This window comes from Corella eumyota, chromosome 6, assembly GCF_963082875.1.
Source record: "Corella eumyota chromosome 6, kaCorEumy4.1, whole genome shotgun sequence".
Taxonomy (NCBI): domain Eukaryota; kingdom Metazoa; phylum Chordata; class Ascidiacea; order Phlebobranchia; family Corellidae; genus Corella; species Corella eumyota.
Window position 1 is genome coordinate 2907970 of NC_137495.1, and position 18970 is coordinate 2926939.

Here is an 18970-nt window from a genome sequence, read left to right on the forward strand (position 1 = left end):
GAGTTTCTATGTTTAGGTCGATTTTCACTTTATTAAATCAATTTTCACTTCATTAAACAATATATATTTTCATGTACAATCTTTATACAAATTTTATACAAACAACAATGTTTAAAATTTCGAAAGAACTATAATTTTTTTATATTGGTCTAATTTATAATATATACAATTTAATCAAACATAGCAACAAGTCTGTCTAATAGTGAATAAAACACAAGGTTTATATTAATAAAACTTCAACAAATTGACTTATTATAAGCGTCTTGTTTCAGAGTGAATTAAAATGTTGTTTTTCCAGTATGAATTTCAGTGACAGAATCCTCTTTAGGTTTGCGTCTACAACAGTCACATTTTCTAACTATTGCAGTCCACCAAATATCTCGAACAGCTTTGTTTCTTACACAATTCATGTAAAAAATAGACACCCCCTGTAGAAAATAGGTTTAAAATGAGCTGTATTTAACAAAAGGGAAATATATACATAAAGTGTATTAGTTAAAGTGGTTCCATGTCAAACCAACCCAAAAACAACTTAACCCAATGATAACTTAGTCATAGACAAGCAAACCTAACAACTTCTTTCTGTTTAATTATTTTTATAAAATAAACCCTGAATAGTTCATTTGTTATTGGGTTCAGTAATTCAATGTAAATTTTTCTTTTTTTAACCAGTCACTGGTTAAAGTCCATATATATCATTTGACATTTTGTTTTTTAAATTATCTTAAAGTTAAATAATGGCTGCAATAAAATGTTATGCCTGTGTTGCATTGAGTAGTGTAAAAAGCCATGAGAAGATTGCATTGTATGTTTGGTTGCCAGGAGCTAGTAACAAGAAACCAAAAAGCCAAGTAAAACCCATCATTGATGCCATAATAATTGCAACAATCAGTCCATCTTTTACTACATTTCTACTTTTTGTAGATTTGACCTTAAATATGAAAAGTAACAACATAACAATAAAAGATATAACTAGAATAATTTTCTTTTCATTTGCTTTATAAGTTCCTAATGTTAATTTTAATTATTAACACTTTTTAGTACCTACTGAGATTAGGTTTGCAATAAAATAATATACAAGATATCTTAAAAATAAATTAGTATAAATGTAAGCTAATAAATCTTACTTCCACATGTCCCACTGTAAGTTTAAGTATCACTTGCGTAAACATAACTATATTGAACAGCAAAGCCAAAGCCATCGGAAGTATAAATCCATAATAAAAAGAATAAGATCGAAGCCAACAAATTGATTGAGAGCGATAATTGGAGACAAAGTTGATGTCTTAAAAAAAACAATTTGATAATTTAATTACTCTAAAAATATTTTCAATGTGTTACTTTAATTAAATAATAAAAGCATAGTAATAAAGAGTAAATAAAGATAACAATAAAAAACCCTTTATTTTATTTTTTTAAATAATAAAAAACTACACATCTTACTTTCATATGGGATCTCCTTGTCAGTAGAAAATACTGTAGCACTAACATTAACAAGTACAATAATAGCCGGAACCAAATATGCCAACAAAGACAAAGAGAGAGGTGAGAGTCCACCATCTCCTTCAAATACCTGCAATAAATGTCAACAGTGAACAAGTCATTTATTTAGTATTTTTGAAGCAATTGTACATAATGTTCCAAAATATTAATATTACCTTCACTGTCAGTCTATATACATTGTAAGCATTAGCACAAGACCACGCCCAAAATACAAGTAGAAAATATTGCAAGAAAGCTGTAGCAATTGTACATTCAGTTCTTTTTGTAACAGCAGGCAAGCCAAGTAAAAATGTCATATAAATTCCAAACAGCGATGTGCAAATGTTTAAAAGGTAAAATGCAATAGGTCTTTTTGACAGTTCCCTACACAAAAAAACAATAAATAATGCAAGTTTTTAAGCCAAAAAAAGAAATTACTTAATCTATTGTTTAATTACAAAAAGTTGTATTGGTCGGCAGTTAAATGTGTTACGTGGCAACTAACTTATTAATGGCATAGATCAAGAATGTGAGAATGGCACCAATTAGAGACAGAATACAACCAATTGTGCTGACTACACCCAATACTTCAGTTGATGGGAACCAAACTGTACTCTACAAAGTAAGTAATGTACAATAAGTTTTAAAAAATATATATTTTATTTTGTATATCTCAATTTATTATCGACGTGGGAAGAACGAATGCGTCTAAACATAGAGTAACATCAGTTACTCCAAACCAGTCTCGAGTAACCTTTAGCAGTTTGGGATATTATAAAGATTATAATTGCCCAGTAAGTATGCTGCTGATTAAGTCCTGGCTCAGCAGGAGTTTATACCATTTATAGCAGCTTACTTAAGGGCGCTGCAGCATGAGAGCAGTGGAGATTGAACCCACGACCTCATGGTGGTGTAGCAAGTGTTCTTACCACTACAATTTAAAAGTCCAGTAACAGCCAGTAACTAAGTTTTAAAGTCTTTATAATTCAAATGATAACTTATTAAACTTTGTTTTTACAACAATAAATTTGTGCCAAAAAACTTGGTTCAATGTCAAATCATGTATCTTACCACTAAACATGAAAAAGTACGAAGAGTAAGACAACTGCATTGTGGGGGGAAGGAGTCAGGAATTAAACTACAGGCATCAGCGCTCTCATGAAATCCAATGTTATCAGTATATACTGCACAAGTTATTAGTCTTTGGATTGTTTTCTAAATAGAAAAATTCAATATCAAATTAATTTAGCATAAATTTTAGGTATGATAAAATGATTTACAATAGTCAGCTAAAAGCTACACAATGAAAAGGCTTAGTCATATTAAAAAAATTTAACACATTTTATTGCTTAAAAAGTAAAAAAAAATAGTTAGTTTTTAATTACTATAAATTCTAAACGAAAAAAAAGAGTTCAAAATAAATTTATTTTTAATTTTCTTATTGTTAGTTTTTTAACATTTTATATGACACAGAAATCACCTCCGCTCTAGTAACATTTGGTACTATTTCTCCATTCCTTAATCCAATGTTATTGTAAGTGGTAACTATGCTACTGGATAACCGATGTAAGTTACTTAAGCTTGATATACTAACTACCACAACCTAATTTATAATTTAAAAAAAATTGCGTTATTAGTAGTTGTTTTTTTTGTAAATATCTTTATCCTTGATGTGGGATGGTCGAATGCGCGACCTAAACATAGACATAGACCCAGTCTCGAGTTGCCTTTATCAGTTTGGGATATAACATAGATTATAATTGCCAGGTAATTATGCTGCTGATTAAGTGCTGGCTCAGCAGGAGTTTATACCGTTCATAGCACCTTACTCAAAGGCACTACAGCATCAGATCGGTGGGGATTGAACCCACAACCTCATGTGTGGTGTAGCAAGTGTTCTTATCCTTACACCATGCTGCCAGTTATTACCCTATTCCAAGTACACCTTTACATTAGCATATATCTACAAATCAGTTGACATAATTTAATATTTCAACTAACTATCTAAAAAAATATAGCTTTAATAAATCTATAAAAAAGCACAGTTAAACAATTCATGTAAATTGTAATATTTCTTACCTGTGAAGAATTAGTATTGGATGGAAAAAGAGCAGGGTTGTTGTACACGATCACAGTTATTCTTACAGGCTGTTGTTCAGGTGCACTGTTAGCTGCAGTTGCTATAATTTCAGAAGGAATAAACACAGATGCTGGAGATGGGATGACCTTATTTGTGGATGTTAATTGTGGTGGAACCTATTTATAGTTAAAAGTAAACACCTTATTAGTACTTCTATTTAAAGAAGTTAATAGATCATCAATGTGTGTTTAGGTTCATTTAAAAATTTAAAAAAAATGTAAAACCTCAAATGAAAAATAAAGTTCTGTGTTAATAATTATTTAAAAAATATTAAAAAAATTTAGTTTGTTTTTTAACAACAAAAATTAAAACATTAGGTAAAAAATAAATGCTTAAATAAGTTTAAAATATATTGACATCGTAGTTGTAATTTTCGTAGACAGGTTTAACATGAGCAATTTTTGTGCTGGATCTGGGTTGTATATCTGTGATCTAATATAAAAAATTTAATGTAAGAAGACGATATATTAAGATATAAATATGTAGTCAATGGCTTTCTAAAAACTTACAAATGAATTTGTAAAGTAAAATTCAACTTACTTTTGCATTAAAGTTGGGTGTTTGAATTTCTTTAGATGTCTGATTTTCAGGCAATTCAATATTGTTTAATATATTATTAGTACTATCAGCCAGATTTGCCTTAGCACTAACAATATTAAGATATACTTTATAAATTCTATATATCACATAATGTAGAAATTTATTAGAAACAGTGTATATAAATCATTTTCAAAAATACTCCAGCAAAAGATTAATTTTTAACACATGTAAAAGTTTTATAATTTTTTTCGTATATATTTTTATTCTTGATGTGGGTAGGTCGAATGCGCGACCTAAACATAGAGCAACAACCGTTATCCCGACCCAGTCTCGAGTTGCCTTCAGCAGTTTGAGATATTATATTAATTATAATTGCCCGATAATTATGCTGCTGATTATGTGCTGGCTCAGCAAGTGTTCATACCAATTTTAGCGCCTTACTCAAGGGTGCTACAGCATGAGAGCAGTGGGGATTAAACCCACGACCTCATGGTGTGTAGCAAGTGATCTTACCACTACACCACGCCGCCGGTTATTACATACTAACTATCATTAAAAAAATTATGCCAAATGATAAATAGAATTAGTTACCTTGGTGATATATCTGTACTATTTCCAATATGTGAAATAAGAGAACTTATTCCTGCCAGAACATTTATCGCTGGCTGGACAGAAATCTAAAAATAAAAAATCTAAGTTGGCATGATTCTTTATTTATAAACCCTTAATTGCAAGATAATTTTTAACAAGTATGATCAATAATATCTTTAACTTATTGTCAACTTCAGATTCTATTATCATAACCAATGTTATTCTATGTTTAGGCTGCAAAGGCTACTTATTTACATCAAAGAAAAATTAACCACAATAAAAGAAATACCACTACTGTGTCATTTTGTTTAAGTTGTTGGCTAATTCTTGACAAAACATTAACAGCATCTTGGATAGAAACAACTGGTAATGATTCTGTTTTTGTAAGAGTCCCAACTAAGTTAGCAACTTCATTTAAAGTGAGATTTTTATTGTCAACCTTAAAAAACAAAAAAATTAACAAAACAGAAAATGCCAAAAAATCAGTTTTTTTAATTCACTTATAGTTTATTAAAAATATATATTTTAAAAAAGTAAAAATTTTACATAATTTACTTAATAAAAATTACTACTATTTACAATGTTTGTAAAACCAAAAAATTTAAATATTAAGCTTACGTGGTAACTATGATTTAATTTGGCAAGGGTCAGGTTACAAGAGACTACAGTTAATGTATTTATATTATAACTTGCACCAGTTTCTGGACTCTCATTTAGTTCACATAATGCACTTGCTTTTGGTGTACCTAAAGCATGAAAAAAAATGGACTTAAACAAAATTCAGAAACAAAAAAATTAACAAAATTGATAAAACAACCTAAGGAATATTAAAAAATCTAGTTAAAAAAAAATTCAAAGATTGATTTACCAAGTTTAAAAAATTATATTGAACAAAATTAATTAATAAAGCTCTAAAATTGTTTTTTTTAAGGCAACAAACTTTTTATTTGAAAATTTAAAATACAAATTATTATCGACCTAAAATGCAGGTTTCCTTTGAATAAACCAAACTATTTTCTGTGCTTCTTGAGAAAGTATATTCCTCTTCTTTATCTTGTAATGTTGCAGGATAACAAACACCTGCAACAGGAATTGCATTAATTTTTTAAGTTAAAATTATTCAACATAAAATCTTGAAATTATAAAATAAGTTTATAAACAAGTTATTTTACTAAACCAATGACCCCAAAACTTACATAGAAAGCTTAAATTTGTAATGGTTATCAAAACTTATGTTTTGTTTAGTCTGCCATCTTGACTATTTAACATAAAAAAATCAATACAACCCATAGATACAAAAACACAATAAAACTAAGATAACAGAAGTTTTTAATAAAAAAATGATTGGTTTACCCAAACAAATTACACCGTTGCCTTGGTAACCAGGCAAACAACTGCATGTGCCACCATCTCCTGCTGCCAGACATTCTGCATTTTTGGAACAGTTCTTGTCTATGCAACCTATTACAAAAATACAATTACAAAATTATGTTTGCTGGGTATGGTATTTACATGTTCTATTAACTCAGTTTAATTCTTAAACATTGAAATATACAAAAAACTGCTAATAACAACATCTAATTTATATATTTAAAGTAAAATAAAGAAATGAACCTTCTGTGCAGTTTTCTCCACCATATCCTTTCATGCAAGTACAGTTATAACTGTTTCCAATATTCACACAAGTTCCATTGTTTTTGCATGGATTTTCATTGCACTTATTTTCTAAAAATGTAATTTTTAGTTTTATATTAACAAGTTTTAATAACATCAGTTAGGGTTATACACATACTCTAACAGACCACAGCAAAAAAATTAAATTAGATCTATTACTTTAACTAGGAATTTAAATTTTATTTTTAAAATAATTTAATGTAATAATGTTACTAACTATCTGTATCACAGTCTTTTACTGTGTAATCTTAAATACCTGCACTAAAAGAAATTGATATCCTGTTACTAGTAATTCAATAGTATGATATTTCGTATTATAGTTCAGCGTGTATATTTGTAAATGAAATTAATATAAACATTGTTACTAACCGTTGGAATTACAATTTCTTCCAGTGTAATCTTGAGTACATGCACAAGTATAATTTGATATTGTGCTTATGCAGGTCCCACTATTGAGACAAGGTTGAGAACCACACTGCTTATTTTCTAATAAACAATATAAATATAAAAATTCAAAAAAAAATTTAAGACACTACTCCACCACTTAAGGTGGCTTAGAAAAATATAGGTAAAAAAATTGTTACCATTATCTAATACAATTGCAAATAAAGAACTCTTTGTGAATGAAGGGGAACTGTTGTTTTGTTGAAGAACTATTGTGTCTTCGTGGCTCATAAAATAACCTTCCATTGCAACAGGTTCAATAAATGAATATTTCTAAAATATGTTAAAAATATTTTATGAAAAAACTGTTTTATTTAAGTTAATAAAAGTACTAAAGAAAAGTGGTCCTTAGTATATATAACATTAAAAAAAAGTGTTAAATATTGTATTTTATTTTTAAAGCAAAATTATTGCTAGTCTAAAACAAAAAAAGAGAATAAAAAACAACACCAGACCATAAAATTTACTCTAAAAAATATCTGTAAAATAAAAAAAAAGGGGGGGGGGCATAAAATTTCAAATAACAGTATATGAAAGAAGAATGTAGTTATAACTTACTGTTGTTTCTGAAACTTCCAACTGAAATGTAGTTTGTTTTTTAAATAATTCTGTATCTTCGTAACTTCTTAAACTAAATTGTGGTGCAGCATATAAATATGAATTTGTGTTGGCATAATAAAAAGAATACGATGTGTTGCCGTTGCTTGCTTGCCAGTAAAGTCCAGGGTTTTTAATAAACCAGGTAATATTTCCAAATTGAACAATCTTTATTTGACTATTATTAACCACTCCCACCTTATAGGTTGGTTTATCATAAGAGTAAATGGTTGTTGGTCCTATGGTGTTTTGTTCTAAATGTAAAAAATATTCAAACCAACGCTTTAAACATATTTAAGACTGTAGTTGTATCATTTAAAATCTTTAATTCTAATAAAATGGATATAATTATATGGTAGAAAAAAATAGAAAAAAAACAAGCTAAAAATAGATTTATATTGAAGCCCAAAATAATGCATGTTATACAACTATATTCTTATACTCACCTAATGAACAATCTTTTCCGTAATAATCACTTGGACACTTACAGTTAAAGTCGACCCCTGAAGTTGTGCAAGTTGCATTATTCTTACATGGACTACTAGCACATGCGTCAACTAAAAAAAAAACTTTATTTGTTATAATTTATGCTGCTTGATTAAATGTTATCTTGCATAAAAACATACAGAGGTTATTTAATTTCGCTGACAATTAAAATTTGTTTTCCAAATTTTTAAAAAACCTATTCATACATTTAGTTTCACAATTTCTTCCAGTGTAAACTTGAGTACATGCACAAGTATAATTTGATTTATTATTTGTACAAGTTCCATTGTTTTTACATGGATCGCTGGCACAAAAATCAACTAAGATAAAAAGGTAATTAGTTTTATATATATTTCACAAAAAAAAATTGATATAACAATGTTACTAACCCTTAGAATTACAATTTTTTCCAGTATAATCTTGAGTACATGCACAAGCATAACTTGATTCGTTATTTGTACAAATTCCATTATTTTGACAAGGATCGCTGGCACAAAAATCAACTATAAAAAGTTTGTTTAATTTAACATATACAATTCCAAAAAAAATTATTATAAAAATTGTTACTAACCCTTAGAATTACAATTTTTTCCACTAAAATCTTGTGTACATGCACAAGTATAATTTGAAATGTTATTTGTACAAGTTCCATTATTTTGGCAAGGATCGCTGGCACAAAAATCAACTATAAAAACAGTTTGTTTAATTGAACATATGTAATACAAGAGAATTTAATATGATCATTGTTACCGACCCTTAGATTCACAATTTCTTCCAGTATAATCTTGAGTACATGCACAAGTATAATTTGATTCAATATTTGTACAGGTTCCATTATTTTGACAAGGATCGCTGGCACAAAAGTCAACTATCATAAAAAGTAGTTTAATTTAACATATCTTTTCAAATAAAATTAATATCAATATTGTTTACTAACCCTTGGAATCACAATTTTCTCCAGTAAAATCTTGAGTACATGCACAAGTATAATTTGATTCATTATTTGTACAAATTCCATTATTTTGACAAGGATCGCTGGCACAAAAATCAACTATAAAAAAGGTGTTTAATTTAACATAAATAATACAAGAGAAATTACCATAAACATTGTTACTAACCCTTAAAATCACAATTTCTTCCAGTATAATCTTGAGTACAAGCACAAGCATAACTTGATTCGTTATTTGTACAAATTCCATTATTTTGACAAGGATCGCTGGCACAAAAATCAACTATAAAAAAAGTTTTTTATTGAACATACATAGTACAAAAGAAATTAATAATAAGATTGTTACTAACCCCTAGAATCACAATTTTTTCCAGTGTAATCTTGAGTACATGCACAAGTATAATTTGATTCATTATTTATACAGGTCCCATTATTTTGACAAGGATCGCTGGCACAAAAGTCAACTATCATTAGAAGTAGTTTAATTTAACATATCTTTTCAAATAAAATTAATATCAATATTGTTTACCAACCCTTGGAATCACAATTTTTTCCAGTAAAATCCTGAGTACATGCACAAGTATAATTTGATTCGTTATTTGTACAAATTCCATTATTTTGACAAGGATCGCTGGCACAAAAATCAACTATAAAAAAGTTGTTTAATTTAACATATAAATCCAAATAAAATGTATATAAACATGGTTACCAACCCTTAGATTCACAATTTATTCCAGTATATTCTAGAGTACATGCACAAGTATAATTTGATTCATTATTCGTACAAATTCCATTATTTTGACAAGGATCGCTGGCACAAAAATCAACTATAAAAAAGGTGTTTAATTTAACATAAATAATACAAGAGAAATTACCATAAACATTGTTACTAACCCTTAGAATCACAATTTCTTCCAGTATAATCTTGAGTACAAGCACAAGCATAACTTGATTCGTTATTTGTACAAATTCCATTATTTTGACAAGGATTGCTGGCACAAAAATCAACTATAAAAAAAGTTTTTTATTGAACATACATAGTACAAAAGAAATTAATAATAAGATTGTTACCAACCCTTAGAATCACAATTTCTTCCAGTATAATCTTGAGTACATGCACAAGTATAATTTGATTCATTATTTATACAAATTCCATTATTTTGACAAGGATCGCTGGCACAAAAGTCAACTATCATAAGAAGTAGTTTAATTTAACATATCTTTTCAAATAAAATGTATATAAACATTGTTACCAACCCTTAGATTCACAATTTCTTCCAGTATATTCTGGAGTACATGCACAAGTATAATTTGATTCATTATTTGTACAAATTCCATTATTTTGACAAGGATCGCTGGCACAAAAATCAACTGTAAAAAAGAGTTTTTAATTTAACATAAAAAATACAAGAGAAATTACCATAAACATTGTTACCAACCGTTAGAATCACAATTTCTTCCAGTATAATCTTGAGTACATGCACAAGTATAATTTGATTCAATATAAATACAGGTTCCATTATTTTGACAAGGATCGCTGGCACAAAAATCAACTATAAAAAAAGTTTTTTATTGAACATACATAGTACAAAAGAAATTAATAATAAGATTGTTACCAACCCTTAGAATCACAATTTCTTCCAGTATAATCTTGAGTACATGCACAAGTATAACTTGATTCGTTATTTGTACAAATTCCATTATTTTGACAAGGATCGCTGGCACAAAAGTCAACTATCATAAAAAGTAGTTTAATTTAACATATAATTCCAAATAAAGTTAATATCAATATTGTTTACTAACCCTTGGAATCACAATTTTCTCCAGTAAAATCTTGAGTACATGCACAAGTATAATTTGATTCATTATTTGTACAAATTCCATTATTTTGACAGGGATCGCTGGCACAAAAATCAACTATAAAAAAGGTGTTTAATTTAACATAAATAATACAAGAGAAATAACCATAAACATTGTTACCAACCCTTAGAATCACAATTTTCTCCAGTAAAATCTTGAGTACAAGCACAAGCATAACTTGATTTGTTATTTGTACAAATTCCATTATTTTGACAAGGATCGCTGGCACAAAAATCAACTATCATAAAAAGTAGTTTAATTTAACATATAATTCCAAATAAAGTTAATATCAATAATGTTTACTAACCCTTAGAATCACAATTTCTTCCAGTATAATCTTGAGTACAAGCACAAGTATAATTTGATTCATTATTTGTACAAATTCCATTATTTTGACAAGGTTCGCTGCCACAAAAATCAACTATAAAAAAGGTGTTTAATTTAAAATAAAATATACAAGAGAAATTACCATAAACATTGTTACTAACCCTTAAAATCACAATTTCTTCCAGTATAATCTTGAGTACATGCACAAGTATAATTTGATTCATTATTTGTACAGGTCCCATTATTTTGACAAGGATCGCTGGCACAAAAGTCAACTATCATAAAAAGTAATTTAATTTAACAAATCTTTTCAAATAAAATTAATATCAATATTGTTTACTAACCCTTGGAATCACAATTTTCCCCAGTAAAATCTTGAGTACATGCACAAGTATAATTTGATTCATTATTTGTACAAATTCCATTATTTTGACAAGGATCGCTGGTACAAAAATTAACTGTAAAAAAAAATTAATTAATGTTAAATATTTATCAAATAAATAAGATGATATAAAGGTTGTTACTAACCCTTGGAATCACAATTTTCTCCAGTAAAATCTTGAGTACATGCACAAGCATAACTTAATTCGTTATTTGTACAAATTCCATTATTTTTACATGGATCGCTGGCACAAAAATCAGCTATAAAAAAAGTTGTTTAATTTAACATATTATATATATATATATATATATATATATTACAAGAGAAATTAATATAAACATTGTTACTAACCCGTTAAATCACAGTTTTTTCCAGTGTAATCTTGAGTACATGCACAAGTATAATTTGATTCCGTACTTATACAAGTTCCATCATTTAGACAAGGAAAAGAATTACATTGGTTTTTAGACACTAAAGAAAAAAAATGAAACTTATAATATTACATACTGAAAACTGTTTACAAAACTTTTCAAATAAATAAAATTTTTAAAAGAATTTCTGTAGAATAAATGATTTAAATATAATTCAGCATATTAAATCAATTTATAAAAAAATATTGCTAAATATTTACTTGGGGTTATTGCAAATAAAGAAGAGTCCTCAAACAAAGAGGAGCTGTCATTTTGTCGAAGTATTATTATGTTATCTTCATGGCTCATAAAATAACCTTTCATTTCAGCAGGTCCAACAAATTTGTAAGTCTGTAAACGCATAAAATATATAATTTAAATAATCATTTCTCTTAGTTATGTAGCAGTGTCATAGATGATATATGTTGCACTGTTTCAAAAACACTGCTTTATGTTTTATTTTTAAATTCAAGTTAACATATAAATTTACCATTACAAAAAAATTGCAAAATGAATAAAGTTTAGTCTATAAATAATCTGTAAAATTGAATTTTTAAACAACAAAAATAATTTTAAATACAACAGTTTTACTACAAATTTATACAGTAATTTAGAATTCCAATTTTTAATATTAAGTAAGTGATAACTCACTGGATTGCTGGTTGAAATCGATGTGAATGTAGTTTGCTGTTTAAATAATTCTGTATCCTCATAATTTCTTAAACTAAATTCTGGTCCAGCATATAAATATGAGGTTGTGTTGGCATAACGCAAAGAAAATGAAATGTTGCTTACATGCCAGTAGAAACCAGGCACAACCGCATTCCAGGATGTATTACCAAATTGAACAAGTTTTATTTGAGTGTCGTTAACCACACCTATCTTATAAGTTGGTTTGTTGTAAGCATAAATAGTAAATGGTCCCGTAATACCATGTCCTGGATGTAAAAAAAATACTTAAAACTAATGCTTTAACTATGTTAAAATATGCTGTTGTTTCATTTTAAATAAATTCAAATTTATTAAAGTCATAACAAAAAATAAAAAATTCTACACCATTAAATAAAAGATATGTAGATAACTATATATTTATTTTAGATTTAACTTAGATTTTATAACTTTACAGTTATACATTTAATTTAAATATGATTTGGAACTTACTTTTTGAGCAATCTTTGTCATAATAGTCAACCGAACAATTACAGTTAAAGTCATCTTCTAAAGTTGTACAAGTTGCATTGTTCTTACATGGATTACTAGCACATGCATCCACTAAAAAAATATTTGGTTGCTTTTTCTTATTAAAAATTAAAAAATGATGACACATAGAAAATTTTGAACACAAATAATTTGACATTTTAACTATATAATTTTATTATATATATATAAAATGATTGTAAAAATAAAAAATAATTTGATTGAAATACTTACATATAGTTTCACAATGTCGTCCTGTAAATCCTTTAGTACAAGCACATGTATAATTAAATTGCGTATTTATACAAGTTCCATTATTCGTACAAAGCGAGGTTGTACATAATAAATCTTCAGCTGCCAAATAATAAAAAAATATAAAATTAATTTATTTCTGACCTACACCAGATATATTAAACACTTATTTACAAATTATTTTACTGATCTTAAATTTTTTAGAAAAAGTTTAACATACATTAGAATGGTTAAAAAAATCTATTTAAAAAAATTTATGCATAAATATTACCTACAACTAAAGAAAACATTGCATTAACAAAAAAGGATGAAGAATTGTCATTTTTCTGAAGTTTTATAATGTTATCTTCATGTCTCATGTAATAACCTGCCCTCCCAACAGATTGGTATATTTTACCTTGCTAAATGTAAATGCAAAATTTATTTTAACATAAATAAATGTAGTTTCATATAACAACACTTAGTTTAAAAAAAATTTCATAAAACTACTACTTTTTTATATATATATATCTTTATCCTCGATGTGGGAAGGTCGAATGCGCAACCTAATCATAAAGTAACATCAGTTACCCAGACCTCTCGAGTTTGCCTGTGGCAGCTTGGGATATTATAGAAATTATAATTGTCTGGTAACTATGCTGCTGATTAAGTGTTAGCTCGGCAGGAGTTCATACTGTTCATAGCGCCTTACTCAAGGGCGCTACAGCTTGAGAGCAGTGGGTATTGAACCCAGGACGTCATGGTGGTGTAGCAAGTGTTCTTACCACTACACAACGCTGCCAGTGAATTTATAACATGTATTTACACTATTCCATATTTTTCAAAAAATGTTTACCCCAGGAGATGTTGTAAATGTAGTTTGTTTTTTGAACAATTCCGTATCTTCATAACTTCTTAAACTAAACTCAGGGCCAGCATATAAGAATGAGTTAGTGCCAGCATATTGTAAAGAACGTGGTTCATTGTTCAATTGCCAGTCAAGTCCAGGCATGCGTAAAGTCCATGTAGTATTTCCAAAGAGCACAAGTTCTATTTGATTATCATTAACTACACCAATCTTGTAAGTGGGCTTGTTGCTTGCAAAAATAGTTATGTTTAAAAGTTGTACACCTACAAAAATTGGTTTCAAATTAAAAAAATTTTTTACTTATAAATATCTTGACTGCTACATTCTTTATTTGTGTATAATTTTATAAAATATATTATTTCTTTTAAGTATATAAAGATACGGTATAAACACGTGATTTGAAGTGTGATCGCGTGATTAGGAACAGTAACACTTAGCGTAAACAAGAAAATGGCGGTTTCGTTACAGTACTCAACAAATAAAATTATCAACATTTAAAAATACCTCGTGAACAATCTTTTTCAAATTGATTAATAGAACAATTACAGGTGTAATCATCTCCTAAATTTGTGCAAATTCCATTGTTCTTACATGGATTGCTTGCACATGCATCCACTAAATAAATGTTTATCATTTTAGTTTCTGTAAATTAATTACATTAACTTTATTTGACTTTTTAAAATAAACAATAAAGTATTATTATATTTATAAAGTCAAAACAAAATAATTAATTTTTTTTTAAAACTAATACATAAAATTATTTGATGTATTTAAAGAATAAATAAATAAGAACCTTACATACAGATCTCTTAATAATTAACCTAAAAACTAAACTATACATATAATTATACCAGTATGTTTTCGTTGACAAACGAACTTATTGTATGATGAATTGCACCGAACCCCGCTCCAACTTAAATCTAACGCTCCAATCATATTCACACAACCTAGCTTTACAGCCAGTCGCTCCGTATTATTGCACGCCCAATTTGAATACACAATATTACTCATATCTGCCCAAATAAAAGCTCCTTCATCTGGCATTGCTCCAATCAAAAAGCGCTCGTTTTCTAGGAAAGATTTCCAATAAATTGTAAAAATTCGTAATATTGGAAAAGTTTAATTTAGAGTGTTATTTATTAGCAGTAAGCTGTTATTAAAAGAGTCCCATTACAGCTTTAACTTTATTCTAAACTAGTTTAAGTCCGTATCAAGCCTAAAAGAAGTTAACATTTTTTCTATAGGCCTTTGTAGGCAAACCTTTAGCTAAGGCATACTAAAACGTTATATATATTAAACAAGCTATCTACCTAGTCCAGTTTGGTTAACCAGATCCAGTATATGGTCCGAAATATTCTGAGAAGATATAACAGCTAAGATCCCGCCCATCGCACTGCAACTTTCATCAGCCGACGAGAAGTTATAATTTCCAGTTTTTTGAATGTAATATTCGATTTCATTTTGCGTGACTTCAGGTGCATACGACCATTGACTTTTGGAAGATTTGATTGCAAAAGCCAGTATTGCAAAGCAAATAAATTGTTTAATCAACATAGTTTGTTTAACTTTTTAATTTATTTTACAATGATAAAATCTCGCCAAAACAAAAGTCTTAAACGTTGGCATCGGTGAAATTTCTTTTTTCTAAAACATATATTCGAAATTTATTAAATTTTTCTACATAACTTGATAAGACATTAAAATTCTGTTTAATTCTTTTTTATGTTTTACCCTAACGAACTAATATTTTTTTTAAATGCAACTTCAACTTTCATGTTTGTTTTCCCCAAGGTTAAATAATTGTTTATCGCATATTACTCTCATAAATTTCACCTCGACAAACTAACCATATGACAGGAAGTATATAAAAGCAGAAATTAGGCTTGATGAGTAATGTTACAATATTAATTATCGTATACAAATTTCCGATTTACTTATCGTATACAAATTTCCGATTAAGTTTATAGACAAATAAACGCTTTTGAAAAGCTCTATTAACGTATTGTTTAAAATCTAAACGACAAGTTAAACGATCGGGTATTATAATTACTGAATAACAACAATATCTTACTAATAAACCATGCTTTAACTATAGGTTTATTAAAATATAGAAGCTAATATACAACAGACAACAATATTTTTCTTTCTTTTTTTCCCCCAAAATAACATAATCTACCACCAGAAACATATACTGTCATATAAAACTAATGAACAAATTTTTATGTTTATACCCCCAATCTTTTAAGGTACTATGATTCACTTGTACTACCAAGCACATACAAAACCTAGAATAATAAAATGCTGTTTGTTTGAATATATATTTTATACGGAACATGTCATATTAAGACATAATTAATGACATCATTTCGTAAGCGAATATGTTTTTTGTTCCGCGACTTCGACATTAAAGGTAGCGTGTATTTGTAATTTTTATATTAAAACAAATAACACGAAAAACTTGTGTATTTATTAAATCATTATATTCAGCATCCTTAAAAAAGCTTACATTGCCTTATCCTTTTTTTAATATCAACCTATGAACAGGATACTAAACTAGTTAATTACAAATGTCGTTTAATGAATATATAGTTTTTTTTAATTCAGCACACTTTAAATTTATTAACACAAAAAGTACGCGCTAAGTTGAACAAATACGACCAGCCCAGTCAGGAATAGTGAATAAGCAACGTTATTCCCCGCACAAGAGCAGGTTTTTCCTGCATAGGTAGGCAGACAAGTGCAGTTAAAGTCATTAATTAGGTCAACGCCCGTTCCGTTATTCTGGCATGGCATCGAATTACAATCATCAATATCTAAACAAAAATGTATAATAGCGTTAATACACATATAGTTGTCTAAGCTTAGATTATACCACATAATGCCTAAACTAGTTTGAAATGTTTATATCCTTTTTTTAAACTAAGCAATTCTTTAATTTCTTATATGTTTTGCTAAGATCTACCTATTTCACATGATTTTCCAGTAAAGCCAGGCAAGCAGTTACATTGGTAGGATTGAACTCTATCAACGCATGTTCCATTTGATTTGCAAGGGTTTGAAACACATCCATCTACGTAAAAAGAATAAAATAAAAAGTTTAAAATTGCATTGATTCCAACAAAAATACGTAAATATAAAGTATTGATTTTAACAACATTTACAGTGACAGCAAACCTAAAAAAAGATTCTTGATTTCTTTAACCAAAGGTTTTACATTGTCCACAAGATCGGTAAAGTTCTTTAGAAAGAATAATCTTTTGCTTAAATCAGTGTTAGCGGTGATCATCTAGTAAAAATTCCAACATAACGAATTTAATTTCTGTTTAAAAACTATTTTATAATTTAGCTTTAAAATAACCCTGTTTTGAAGCAAATGTTAACTAAATATAAAACTACTAATTCGTTTTGATAGCAGTAAATAATTTTATAGGATAATTGTGATGTTTGTAAAACATTAACACCGTAATGACGCAGTTATTGGTAACTTTTTTTTCTTTAATGTGACATAAATTGTAATGAAGTTAATCGAATAAATACCTTAAGTTGTGAACGCTTTGCATTCATGATCCCAATCACAAATATTTGAATATTCATTGACTTGACATAAGCAGAAGTTTTTTTCAAATATTCGGCGTCATCAGCGCTATAAAAGATGTATAAATTATAACACTACTTATATATTAGCATATAGTATACCTAAAAATAAAATATTTTATAAATATCAAAATAGATTTAAACGAAGAATCTTTACAAAAAACATTTAAAACCAAAAGTCTTTTAAAAGATTATTATTATTTATTTAAAACAAAATACTTACGCTCCATCAGTTAGCAAAACCAGAACTTTGATCGTCAAATTCGAGGTAAATCGATCAGATGACATAAAGTCATTCACCGTCTTGTTCAGCGCATGCGCAGTATAGGTTGTATACTTGGACCATTCTATCAAGTCAATTTCGTGCTAAAATGAAAAAAATATTTTGAAGTATATACAATTAACTTTTATATTTATTCAAGTAAAAAATTATTTAGAAATATTCTAATGTTATTACTGGAGTTTCTTTGTGGGTTGATAAATTAATTAAAATTTTTACCTTAAGTACAGCTTGGTTTCTAGTACTTCCCAATTCAATTTCAGTTTTCATGTAATTCTGATCATCACTGGCTCTTAAAAATGATTTTTAAAATTTTAAACCAAATTAAAGACAAAAATTTTCAAATAACGTAAAACTTAAAAAAAAACGTTAAGATTACCTATTTATGTAGTAATGTGAATACTGAACAACTCCAATTCTTGTCACATCGTTGCTGATATTAAAATGACTTGACACTTGTTTGGCCCATGATTTTACCAACTCAAAGTTGTCACGAGTCACCGATGTTGAACCATCCAAAACAAATACCAAATCCAAATATTTTTCACCTACAAAAAAATTGGTTTATATACGTGAATGTGTGATAATTTTATATATAAATCGAAATCAGACTTACCTGAAGAATAACTGAAGAAAAACAAAGACAATAGTGCCAACAAGACGATTCCATATTTGATGCCCATATCTTAAAATTGTATTTCTAATCTAAATGTCCTTTTAACTAACACAAAAAAACTGTCCAAAGCTTAAGTTATTTAGACTCAATTGACATTCTTAAAACAATTTCAAAAATCTGACACCTAATCCTCAAGTGAATAATAATTATTTATTCCTTTGAGAGCTTATTTAAAACATCTAAGCAGATTTTAATGCAATTTCCCTTCCGACCTTTAGAGCGTTAATGTCACATTTAACTTA

General features: G+C 28.0%; 1 protein-coding gene across 1 annotated transcript; it reads right to left on the reverse strand.

The window, feature by feature from the left end:
• Window positions 1-54: 54 nt before the first annotated feature.
• LOC145755385 (uncharacterized) lies at window positions 55-18774 on the reverse strand. Its single transcript, XM_082571610.1, has 59 exons — window positions 18669-18774; window positions 18432-18600; window positions 18272-18344; window positions 17996-18138; window positions 17716-17821; window positions 17353-17464; window positions 17141-17248; window positions 16814-16991; window positions 15489-15670; window positions 15030-15248; window positions 14683-14793; window positions 14167-14441; window positions 13603-13732; window positions 13314-13433; window positions 13044-13154; window positions 12534-12820; window positions 12104-12233; window positions 11824-11943; window positions 11619-11732; window positions 11435-11548; window positions 11252-11365; window positions 11071-11184; window positions 10888-11001; window positions 10707-10820; window positions 10524-10637; window positions 10343-10456; window positions 10161-10274; window positions 9979-10092; window positions 9798-9911; window positions 9617-9730; window positions 9437-9550; window positions 9254-9367; window positions 9073-9186; window positions 8892-9008; window positions 8709-8822; window positions 8526-8639; window positions 8344-8457; window positions 8161-8274; window positions 7915-8025; window positions 7430-7722; window positions 7012-7144; window positions 6797-6913; window positions 6368-6478; window positions 6107-6214; window positions 5732-5833; window positions 5372-5499; window positions 5043-5192; window positions 4754-4839; window positions 4163-4268; window positions 3980-4054; window positions 3562-3738; window positions 2963-3085; window positions 2554-2697; window positions 1988-2097; window positions 1659-1866; window positions 1444-1573; window positions 1128-1285; window positions 761-931; window positions 55-428 (listed from the first exon to the last, which is right to left on the reverse strand). Exons 1-59 carry the CDS (start codon window positions 18733-18735, stop codon window positions 279-281), a joined length of 7815 nt encoding a protein of 2604 aa, XP_082427736.1. The 5' UTR covers window positions 18736-18774; the 3' UTR covers window positions 55-278.
• Window positions 18775-18970: the final 196 nt, after the last annotated feature.